Genomic DNA, 12,249 nt, shown 5'->3' on the forward strand with positions numbered 1-12,249 from the left:
GTTTTCGAGGTTCTGATGGTGACCCGCCGGGATCGTAGTCCCCCCCCCCCCCACACAGGCGGCCGCGTCTTACATTGTCAGACACCAGGGTCCAATTTCACGAACAAGTTTAAGCTCAAAACGGTAAAGTTTGAATTGTTGTCCTCATTGAAAACATGAAGTAACTAATGGCAATTACACCAAAAATTTGAGTTAAACTTTTTTGTGAAACTGGGCCCTGGGCCTGAAACCGGCCGTCAACCCAGACAGGTATCTGTGCAGAATATAATCATATCGGACTGGTATTTGAAATTAAATCCGCCATTGGACTGATCAAAATCTCGAGAGACGAATTCAGTGATGGTCCAACCGATTCTTCCCGTCGACGATGTCTACAATCCCGATTGTGAAAATCAACTGATGGAAGTACACGGCCCGGTTTCGGCGGTTTAGTTTCATATCGGATCAGATTTGGCGCCCGACCGCGCGGGCTTCAAACTCTTTCAATAAAGTCAGTAAATTAAATTCAACTCACCGGATTACATTCCGAAACCTTATACGCCGTATGGCCGGGGCACAGTCCTAAACCGGAGTCGTCACTTTACAAATTACCACTGCGCAGTTTCTGAGAAAGGACGCGAGGACAGTAAGTATTTTTTGGCTTCTAAGTTCGGTTTTCTCAGTATGTGACGACCGCACGGATTGCTGTAGATTGAAGTAGATTTTATTCCATATTTTTATCAGGTGACCGAGACCCCCCGCAGAGAAATGGCGCTACACCGTATAAAAGACCCGGATGATCTAATCGAATGTCCCTATGATTCTGTACATATGGTCAGAGCTAAAAGATTCCCTTATCATTTGATGAAATGTCGCCGAGTAAGTATCGATCTAACATTTAAATGTATTCCAATAATTCCTGCTGATTTCTGTAGTGTAAATGTTGTTGATGTTATTTTACAGAACTATGCAGGAATGGATTACGCGACGTGTCCGTTTAACGCACGTCATGAGTTCCCGGTTCCCGAGAGACGTTATCACATCGCCAACTGTCCCGATAAAGCTATATTAGAGAAACAGATAGCTGAAGAGTCTGGTCGCGGTGGGACGATGTATAAAGGTTGTACGGAAATGCCGATATCCGACTGGGTTCCTCCAGAGGCGACGGAGGATTGGGAGACTGAGGCAACACCTGTCGCTCGTATCGGAATAGATGAAAGATTATTAGATATCGACCCGAATTTACCGAGATTTAAAGACATGACCGGAATGAAACCATCGGAGAAAAAAGAGTTTAAACGTCGCTTATTACTGATTGCGGAGAGAAGAGAGAGAGGTGAGGGGGTTTCACAGGGTCGTCATACGAGACCGGTGAGGGGGGTTTCACAGGGGTGTCATACGAATCCAGTGAGGGGGGATTCACAGGGGTGTCATACGAGACCGGTGAGGGGGGATTCACAGGGGTGTCATACGAGATTGGTGAGGGGGTTTCACAGGGGTGTAATACGAGACCCTCTATATTTTCAGTTTTAATTCGAGAACAATTTCTGACAAATAAACTTGATTGAATTGAATGTTGATATTTCAGGTGAGTGCGTTGATGACATCAGTTTAGACGTCGTTAAGCATCCTGTAAATCCTGTCGCCGTGACAACGACTACGACAACCAGACTGCCGAAAACTAAACCTCAAGTAATAGCGGCAAAGGTAAATATGCCACAAAACACGCAGAGGTGCGGCTGCCTGCTTGTGTACTGATACCGGTGACAACAGTAACCGTTGATTTCAGACACATCCGGCTAGCCGCGTGTTAATACTCTACTGATACCGGTGACAACAGTAACCGGTGATTTCAGACACATCCGGCTAGCCGCGTGTTAATACTGATACCGGTGACAACAGTAACCGATGATTTCAGACACATCCGGCTAGCCGCGTGTTAATACTCTACTGATACCGGTGACAACAGTAACCGGTGATTTCAGACACATCCGGCTAGCCGCGTGTTAATACTCTACTGATACCGGTGACAACAGTAACCGGTGATTTCAGACACATCCGGCTAGCCGCGTGTTAATACTCTACTGATACCGGTGACAACAGTAACCGGTGATTTCAGACACATCCGGCTAGCCGCGTGTTAATACTCTACTGATACCGGTGACAACAGTAACCGGTGATTTCAGACACATCCGGCTAGCCGCGTGTTAATACTCTACTGATACCGGTGACAACAGTAACCGGTGATTTCAGACACATCCGGCTAGCCGCGTGTTAATACTCTACTGATACCGGTGACAACAGTAACCGCTGATTTCAGACACATCCGGCTAGCCGTGTGTTAATACTCTACTGATACCGGTGACAACAGTAACCGGTGATTTCAAACACATCCGGCTAGCCGTGTGTTAATACTCTACTGATACCGGTGACAACAGTAACCGGTGATTTCAGACACATCCGGCTAGCCGCGTGTTAATACTCTACTGATACCACTGACAACAGTAACCGGTGATTTCAGACACATCCGGCTAGCCGCGTGTTAATACTCTACTGATACCGGTGACAACAGTAACCGGTGATTACAGACACATCCGGCTAGCCGCGTGTTAATACTCTACTGATACCGGTGACAACAGTAACCGATGATTTCAGACACATCCGGCTAGCCGCGTGTTAATACTCTACTGATACCGGTGACAACAGTAACCGGTGATTTCAGACACATCCGGCTAGCCGCGTGTTAATACTCTACTGATACCACTGACAACAGTAACCGGTGATTTCAGACACATCCGGCTAGCCGCGTGTTAATACTCTACTGATACCGGTGACAACAGTAACCGATGATTTCAGACACATCCGGCTAGCCGCGTGTTAATACTCTACTGATACCGGTGACAACAGTAACCGGTGATTTCAGACACATCCGGCTAGCCGCGTGTTAATACTCTACTGATACCGGTGACAACAGTAACCGGTGATTTCAGACACATCCGGCTAGCCGCGTGTTAATACTCTACTGATACCGGTGACAACAGTAACCGGTGATTTCAGACACATCCGGCTAGCCGCGTGTTAATACTCTACTGATACCACTGACAACAGTAACCGGTGATTTCAGACACATCCGGCTAGCCGCGTGTTAATACTCTACTGATACCGGTGACAACAGTAACCGGTGATTTCAGACACATCCGGCTAGCCGCGTGTTAATACTCTACTGATACCGGTGACAACAGTAACCGGTGATTTCAGACACATCCGGCTAGCCGCGTGTTAATACTCTACTGATACCGGTGACAACAGTAACCGGTGATTACAGACACATCCGGCTAGCCGCGTGTTAATACTCTACTGATACCACTGACAACAGTAACCGGTGATTTCAGACACATCCGGCTAGCCGCGTGTTAATACTCTACTGATACCGGTGACAACAGTAACCGGTGATTTCAGACACATCCGGCTAGCCGCGTGTTAATACTCTACTGATACCGGTGACAACAGTAACCGGTGATTTCAGACACATCCGGCTAGCCGCGTGTTAATACTCTACTGATACCGGTGACAACAGTAACCGGTGATTTCAGACACATCCGGCTAGCCGCGTGTTAATACTCTACTGATACCACTGACAACAGTAACCGGTGATTTCAGACACATCCGGCTAGCCGCGTGTTAATACTCTACTGATACCGGTGACAACAGTAACCGATGATTTCAGACACATCCGGCTAGCCGCGTGTTAATACTCTACTGATACCACTGACAACAGTAACCGGTGATTTCAGACACATCCGGCTAGCCGCGTGTTAATACTCTACTGATACCGGTGACAACAGTAACCGGTGATTTCAGACACATCCGGCTAGCCGCGTGTTAATACTCTACTGATACCGGTGACAACAGTAACCGGTGATTTCAAACACATCCGGCTAGCCGCCTGTTAATACTCTACTGATACCGGTGACAACAGTAACCGGTGATTACAGACACATCCGGCTAGCCGCGTGTTAATACTCTACTGATACCGGTGACAACAGTAACCGGTGATTTCAGACACATCCGGCTAGCCGCGTGTTAATACTCTACTGATACCGGTGACAACAGTAACCGGTGATTTCAGACACATCCGGCTAGCCGCGTGTTAATACTCTACTGATACCGGTGACAACAGTAACCGGTGATTTCAGACACATCCGGCTAGCCGCGTGTTAATACTCTACTGATACCGGTGACAACAGTAACCGGTGATTTCAGACACATCCGGCTAGCCGCGTGTTAATACTCTACTGATACCGGTGACAACAGTAACCGGTGATTTCAGACACATCCGGCTAGCCGCGTGTTAATACTCTACTGATACCACTGACAACAGTAACCGGTGATTTCAGACACATCCGGCTAGCCGCGTGTTAATACTCTACTGATACCGGTGACAACAGTAACCGGTGATTTCAGACACATCCGGCTAGCCGCGTGTTAATACTCTACTGATACCACTGACAACAGTAACCGGTGATTTCAGACACATCCGGCTAGCCGCGTGTTAATACTCTACTGATACCGGTGACAACAGTAACCGATGATTTCAGACACATCCGGCTAGCCGCGTGTTAATACTCTACTGATACCGGTGACAACAGTAACCGGTGATTTCAGACACATCCGGCTAGCCGCGTGTTAATACTCTACTGATACCGGTGACAACAGTAACCGGTGATTTCAGACACATCCGGCTAGCCGCGTGTTAATACTCTACTGATACCGGTGACAACAGTAACCGGTGATTTCAGACACATCCGGCTAGCCGTGTGTTAATACTCTACTGATACCGCTGACAACAGTAACCGGTGATTTCAGACACATCCGGCTAGCCGCGTGTTAATACTCTACTGATACCGGTGACAACAGTAACCGGTGATTTCAGACACATCCGGCTAGCCGCGTGTTAATACTCTACTGATACCGGTGACAACAGTAACCGGTGATTTCAGACACATCCGGCTAGCCGCGTGTTAATACTCTACTGATACCGGTGACAACAGTAACCGGTGATTTCAGACACATCCGGCTAGCCGCCTGTTAATACTCTACTGATACCGGTGACAACAGTAACCGGTGATTACAGACACATCCGGCTAGCCGCGTGTTAATACTCTACTGATACCGGTGACAACAGTAACCGGTGATTACAGACACATCCGGCTAGCCGCGTGTTAATACTCTACTGATACCGGTGACAACAGTAACCGGTGATTTCAGACACATCCGGCTAGCCGCGTGTTAATACTCTACTGATACCGGTGACAACAGTAACCGGTGATTACAGACACATCCGGCTAGCCGCGTGTTAATACTCTACTGATACCGGTGACAACAGTAACCGGTGATTTCAGACACATCCGGCTAGCCGCGTGTTAATACTCTACTGATACCGGTGACAACAGTAACCGGTGATTTCAGACACATCCGGCTAGCCGCGTGTTAATACTCTACTGATACCGGTGACAACAGTAACCGGTGATTTCAGACACATCCGGCTAGCCGCGTGTTAATACTCTACTGATACCGGTGACAACAGTAACCGGTGATTTCAGACACATCCGGCTAGCCGCGTGTTAATACTCTACTGATACCGGTGACAACAGTAACCGGTGATTTCAGACACATCCGGCTAGCCGCGTGTTAATACTCTACTGATACCGGTGACAACAGTAACCGGTGATTACAGACACATCCGGCTAGCCGCGTGTTAATACTGATACCGGTTAATTATTATTATTTTAGGAGCAGTTTGTTCAAGCTCGTAACATGGCTGGTATCGGACGAGGCATTAAACCACCAGGTTTGTATTCTCCCTAACCCTCCTCTGATCACCTCCCCTGATCACCTCCCTCCCCTGATCACCTCCCTCCCCTGATCACCTCCCTCCCCTGATCACCTCCCTGCTCCCTCTAATCCTCCCCTGATCACCTCCCTCCCCTGATCACCTCCCTGCTCCCTCTAACCCTCCTCTGATCACCTCCCTCCCCTGATCACCTCCCTCCTCTGATCACCTCCCTCCCCTGATCACCTCCCTCCCCTGATCACTGTCTTCTCATTTCTCCTCTTGTATTTATATCTCCTTATTTAAAGTGTTCTCTTTATTTCGTTGAAGCACAAAAATCTCGACTAGTGGCAAATTTTAACCTGAATAATTCTGGAGCAGCAGCAGGAGGAGCAGCAGGAGGAGGAGCAGCAGCAGGAGGAGGAGGAGGAGGAGGAGGATCGACTCACAGATTACTCACTCCAGCTTCATTCTCAATGTCAGGATTGAATAATTCGGGGATGATTAGTTTTGGTCGTGGAATCGGTCGGGGAATCCCGTTGTCTGGTCGGGGAATCCCCTCGTCTGGTGTCTCAGCTGCTCAACGTTAGTTACTCTAGTTTCATATTTCAATTGTATTTTACTCCGTAAATTGTTATCATAAATCAATTCTTAACTTGTCATCGATTACAGGTCAGCAGCCGAGTGTAATCATTCAGCCCCAGTCCGGTGAAACTGGTCTACAGCCCCAGCCCGGTGAAACTGGTCAACAGCCCCAGCCCAGTGGGGTAATCCAGTCCGATGAACAGATGTACACAGACAGTGATAGAGGCAGCAATAACGAGGTGAGTTACAAATAACAAAACTATAACCTCTCATTAAACTCTACAGTGACCTCTCATTAAACTCTACAGTGACCTCTCATTAAACTCTACAGTGACCTCTCATTAAACTCTACAGTGACCTCTCATTAAACTCTACAGTGACCTCTCATTAAACTCTACAGTGACCTCTCATTAAACTCTACAGTGACCTCTCATTAAACTCTACAGTGACCTCTCATTAAACTCTACAGTGACCTCTCATTAAACTCTACAGTGACCTCTCATTAAACTCTACAGTGACCTCTCATTAAACTCTACAGTGACCTCTCATTAAACTCTACAGTGACCTCTCATTAAACTCTACAGTGACCTCTCATTAAACTCTACAGTGACCTCTCATTAAACTCTACAGTGACCTCTCATTAAACTCTACAGTGACCTCTGATTAAACTCTACAGTGACCTCTCATTAAACTCTACAGTGACCTCTCATTAAACTCTACAGTGACCTCTCATTAAACTCTACAGTGACCTCTCATTAAACTCTACAGTAACCTCTCATTAAACTCTACAGTAACCTCTCATTAAACTCTACAGTAACCTCTCATTAAACTCTACAGTGACCTCTCATTAAACTCTACAGTGACCTCTTATTAAACTCTACAGTGACCTCTCATTAAACTCTACAGTGACCTCATTAAACTCGTTATTGACTTTTAAACTGACTAAACGTTTTTGACTGATAAAGATGTTTTGATATTTAATGCAGAGTTCGTCATCCGATGATTTGAATCGTGAAATCAAGAAGATAAATAAGAAACTGAGATCAATAGAGAAATTAGAGGAGAAAGTTGAGAGGGGCGAAATGTTAAACTCTGAGGAGTTACTCAAACTCGAAAGTCGAACCGATTACGAATCACGTCTTGAAGAGTTGAACATGAAACTAACGGAGTCTTAAAATACATAGTAGTATCATAACACAGCCTGCAGTTCATTGAAACCCTACTCTACTCCAAATACAGGGATAACAGGGCGGAGAGGGTTTAATGAACTGTTAGGTTAGAGTAATAGTAGTAGGATATCCAAGTACGCAGTGTTTATTGGCTGTGTTTACTAATTCGAGACCCGCGGGGAATGCAGGCGCTTATATGTTCCCCCGAGGGAGGGAAGCCTCATGGCCCCCGCTAGGGGAGATGTCTCATGATTCCCCTTATTTATGGCGGAAAAGTCTTGTGTGTGTTCAGTTTTTAAAGCTTTTTATTAAAAACGAAACATTTTGCATTATTTCTTTTAAATTGATTTTATTTTACATGTAAATTTACTAAGATTACTGGATGTATGAATCATATATAAACTATTTGTAAATATGATCAAGACACAAATAAAATAAATAATCGCTTTCAATTCTTCTTGTATTTCTTTAAATAAGTTGTTTTATCTATAAAGGCTATTTTTATTTGCTGGTATTTTAGACGTGGTTTACGGTAGCGAGTCTATGAAGTGCTTCTTTTTATTTGCGGTTCGTCTGAACAAATCTTCGCATCATTTTTGAAATAGATTAGATAAGGACGAAGGACTTGACGGTTCTAGGCGATTAGTTCCTAGTGCGGTGCGATTCAAGAATAGGGGACTATAGCAATATATATGTAGTGATGGTAATCAATTAAGTAATAATATTAGTAATTGATAATAATGATAGTAATGTATATAGTAATTAATGATGATTAGGGAACTAAACCTAATCCTAACCACTAGTCCCCTATTCTTGAATCTTACCCCTAGTGCATCAGTAAAATGAGCAAAATTTATTGGTCCCGTTTAACCTTAGAAAAGTGTTAGTAGAATATTGATTAATTCAGGTTCGGGAATTAAATTTAATTTGCTGTAGATTCTTCCTGCGGCATGTGAGTCTGCCGCTTTTCCGGATGCTAGTAATCTACATTCGCTGAACAAAGAGTTCTATTAAAAATTACTTGAAAATCGATTAAAAACGTTGATTTCCCCTAAAATAATGATCCTTAGTTGATTGAATAATGCATTCTAAACTTAGTATTGAATAATGAATGGAGTTTGACTATCTGTATTCCTCGCATGCCACAGTAAAATATCGAGGCTTCGTAAATGCTCAACCGTTCAGTGCTGCCTCTATGAATAACGATAGCGGAATTTTGGTGAACTAGGGTAGCGCATATTTACACCGGCGCCGGAATATGAATTTCCGCACACCCCTGTAGCGCCTAATTCTATTAATCTATGATTGTATGAATCCGTCCAAAATCTCAAATAATCTTTTCATATTTCTAATTAACGGTATTACAGGGCTCCAACCACAGGTTTAGTCGCGGCAGTCTGGAAATGCCAGGGGAATATTTGCGGCCATTTTTCAAAGCCATGGAACTTTGTTTTTCTCTCCGTGGCTGCAAAGTCAGCAAATGTTCACAAAATGAAATGTTCCTACAATAAAGGGAGTAGATTGGGTTAGCAGCTGTTACAGACCCAGTGCATCCTACCGCTGAAATCTGGATTCCTCAGTGAAAACAACAAGCTAAATATTATTCCATAAATTATTTCATTTCATAACTGATTATATATTTATGTAACAAGTAAATCAAATTCCTGATCAAGTTTAAAAATGGGAGAGTCAACTAGTGACTCCCAGCTGAGCGTAATTCAAGTATGAAGGAGTCAATTAATGACCGAGTTTAACTTTCGACTGGTGGAGGCAGAATATGCATTTTCAGTTCAAGGTCATTGTAGTATTGTTGTATTTCTTGTTTCTGTTGTGTAAACCATGAATCGACCCGGGAACTCTTCTGACACATTTCACCGATAAAACTCGCCCATTCCTCAGAGCGAGTTTTTCTCTCAGCCTCCAATAAATCAATCTATAAAAAACACAACAAATATCAGTAAAAATAGATCCAAAAAATAGATACATCTCAATACAAATACATAGTAAAACACCCCCAATATACCGACATACTCTCTATACCGCCATACTCTCTATACCGCCATACTCTCTGTACCGGCATACTCTCTATACCGCCATACTCTCTATACCGCCATACTCTCTATACCTCCATACTCTCTATACCTCCATATTCTCTATACCGCCATACCGCCATACTCTCTATACCGCCATACTCTCTATACCGCCATACTCTCTATACTGGCATACTCTCTATACCGCCATACTCTCTATACTGGCATACTCTCTATACCGCCATACTCTCTATACCGCCATACTCTCTATACCGCCATACTCTCTATACCACCATACTCTCTATACCGCCATACCCTCTATACCTCCATACTCTCTATACCGCCATACTCTCTATACTGGCATACTCTCTATACCGCCATACTCTCTATACCGCCATACTCTCTATACTGGCATACTCTCTATACCGCCATACTCTCTATACTGGCATACTCTCTATACCGCCATACTCTCTATACCGCCATACTCTCTATACTGGCATACTCTCTACACCACCATACTCTCTATACCGCCATACTCTCTATACCGCCATACTCTCTATACTGGCATACTCTCTATACCACCATACTCTCTATACCGCCATACTCTCTATACTGGCATACTCTCTATACCTCCATACCCTCTATACCGCCATACCCTCCATACCGACATACTGTCTATACTGGCATACTCTCTATACCGCCATACTCTCTATACCGCCATACTCTCTATACCGCCACACTCTCTATACCGCCATACTCTCTATACCGACATACTCTCTATACCGGCATACTCTCTATACCGCCATACTCTCTATACCGACATACTCTCTATACCACCAGATACCAAATTTCATCTATATATCGCTAATAGTCATCTTCGAGAGAAATAAATGAAAATGATCTTGTTTTAACTGCAGAAATGAATCCTGCCCCAGGCACATGTTCAACCTCTGAGGATCTGTCACAATATTTACCGGTTTCTGATCTTGCTCTTTATCTGCGACTTTATTAATCATTTTACTGCAAGTCTCACCTGAAAATAAAATCACACACAGTTTGTTTGTTTTACGTCGTTTTGATTTTAGATTCCTGAAACTGAACCCTATTGGAGTATTTATTCAACCCGATGTTGCTTGCCGCACACTGTAGCAGCCAACAGGACTCAAACCTGCTTGTAGTGTCACTTGGCAACAGCATCATGCGTTATTCCACTGACTGAGCTACCGTTAGACAGCCCTCCCAGGATCATCCATCCTAGAGCCAGTTTACCTCCCATCCCAGATATCGTCTAACCCCCACGACCAGTTCACTCACTTGTTGAAATGATTCCACTCAGTAATGTTTTCATCGTCGCCATCGTTTCATCCAATGATTTGTGTTTTAGTTGATCGATGTGTTCTCCTATAATCTGCGTCCTCTTGAGTTCTCGATCTTTACGTTTTTCCTGTTTCAAATTGAAGATAAATTATAGATACCTCATTACGGACATCCTCCTCAGGATTCCCCAACACGGATGTTCCGGATAACTTTCACTTTACCTCAAATTCTTTGACGAAAAATGATATTTCTGCTTGTATAACGGCATGATGCTGAAACAGCCGACCGTGAACCTCTCCAATATCTACAATAACAATATGTTTAACCACCGTCACGTGGGCCTAACTCTGCCCTGCCTAGTTAGTTACCTAATCGTTGGTGGTAAGCTTTTTATAATTGGATGGGCTTATACCAACGTGGTTGTGGTTTGTGAAAATATCCGATTGTGAAACTAAACCACAGACAGGTTACTGACTATGCCCTGCCCACGGGCACGGCTTGTAGGCTACATACTGTGTATAAACGTTGCTAATCTAGGTGTCGCATATAAAACACATTTTAGCTGGATTACACTGTGAGTGTGACTAGGGCTAGGCTGGGACTCTGCTCTGGATTGGATGGGAGCCAGGAATCAGGACAGGTTCGCGGTCTCAGGACCGAGTCACTTGTGGCTTTGACAACATTACTGAAGTGTTGACATAGATTATATAAACTGAATACATCATAAATATGACGTATTGAATCCGTTAAAACTGTTTAAACAACTGTGAAATACCTTTTATGATTAGTTCAGTTGTCATCTTAACCAACTAGCAATCAATCATTGAATTGCATTGACATCTCTGGGCGCCGGCGGAGGTCTCCGGATCTTATCATCGACGAAATAGCGAAGCATTAGATTATTCATCAAAAACTGATAAAAATTATTTGAGAAATATTTTTTTAATCAATCTTGTGGTAAAATAAAATTAAGTGTAAATATATACATGATGTGGTCAGTGTTTACAAAGATTTCCTAGCAAAACCTTTTCGACGTTTCGTTAAGCCTGGGCCAAAGTGTGCGAGTTTGTATTTTGATAAACGGCTGGAGTGGTGCGAGAGCGTTGTGAGATGTTAGTCAGGTTGCCTGATTAGGGTTAGGGTTAGCTGCTGCTAGGGTTAGGGTTACTCGTAACGCACGGTACCGCCAGTGTTTAAGAACCGGCAGTAAATATGGCCGCCTCCGTGAAATAGAAACGTGTGTTTAGAATAAACCAGTTTAAAACGTGATTTAAAGCGATTAGAATCCGTTAAGTTAACATTTATTTTTAGATCTACTTGTTTTTGATCCGATGAT

At 43.9% G+C, this 12,249-nt stretch overlaps 2 protein-coding genes across 3 annotated transcripts; one reads left to right on the forward strand and one right to left on the reverse strand.

Annotated features, from left to right (window-relative positions):
• The first annotated feature begins 589 nt into the window (after positions 1–589).
• Positions 590–7,980, forward strand: LOC141909891 (uncharacterized). Of its 2 annotated transcripts, none has more exons than XM_074800572.1 (8): positions 590–625; positions 701–858; positions 943–1,315; positions 1,568–1,686; positions 5,773–5,830; positions 6,143–6,397; positions 6,485–6,636; positions 7,384–7,980. In XM_074800572.1, the coding sequence occupies exons 2-8, from the start codon at positions 748–750 to the stop codon at positions 7,570–7,572; spliced, it is 1,257 nt and encodes a 418-aa protein (XP_074656673.1). In that variant the 5' UTR covers positions 590–625; positions 701–747; the 3' UTR covers positions 7,573–7,980. The 2 variants fall into 2 exon arrangements, with proteins under 2 accessions (XP_074656673.1, XP_074656675.1); XM_074800574.1 differs by having other exon boundaries at positions 592–625; positions 724–858.
• Positions 7,981–9,172: 1,192 nt separating this feature from the next.
• Positions 9,173–11,777, reverse strand: LOC141909897 (biogenesis of lysosome-related organelles complex 1 subunit 5-like). Its single transcript, XM_074800582.1, has 5 exons — positions 11,689–11,777; positions 11,135–11,217; positions 10,911–11,040; positions 10,571–10,629; positions 9,173–9,499 (listed from the first exon to the last, which is right to left on the reverse strand). The coding sequence occupies exons 1-5, from the start codon at positions 11,711–11,713 to the stop codon at positions 9,317–9,319; spliced, it is 480 nt and encodes a 159-aa protein (XP_074656683.1). The 5' UTR covers positions 11,714–11,777; the 3' UTR covers positions 9,173–9,316.
• Between the last annotated feature and the right edge of the window lie 472 nt (positions 11,778–12,249).

Source organism: Tubulanus polymorphus, chromosome 8, assembly GCF_964204645.1.
Source record: "Tubulanus polymorphus chromosome 8, tnTubPoly1.2, whole genome shotgun sequence".
NCBI lineage: Eukaryota > Metazoa > Nemertea > Palaeonemertea > Tubulaniformes > Tubulanidae > Tubulanus > Tubulanus polymorphus.

Bases quoted from the DNA above. Each gene is read 5' to 3' on its own strand.
- LOC141909891 (XM_074800572.1), top strand. From the start codon at position 748: ATGGCGCTACACCGTATAAAAGACCCGGATGATCTAATCGAATGTCCC. The intron at 1,316-1,567 runs GTGAGGGGGTTT...TTGATATTTCAG, and splicing joins TGCGGAGAGAAGAGAGAGAG to GTGAGTGCGTTGATGACATC. The intron at 6,637-7,383 runs GTGAGTTACAAA...TATTTAATGCAG, and splicing joins ATAGAGGCAGCAATAACGAG to AGTTCGTCATCCGATGATTT.
- LOC141909897 (XM_074800582.1), bottom strand. From the start codon at position 11,713: ATGACAACTGAACTAATCATAAAAG. The intron at 11,218-11,688 runs GTATTTCACAGT...TTGTTATTGTAG, and splicing joins AACTGAACTAATCATAAAAG to ATATTGGAGAGGTTCACGGT. The intron at 10,630-10,910 runs GTGAGTGAACTG...TTTTATTTTCAG, and splicing joins GAGTGGAATCATTTCAACAA to GTGAGACTTGCAGTAAAATG.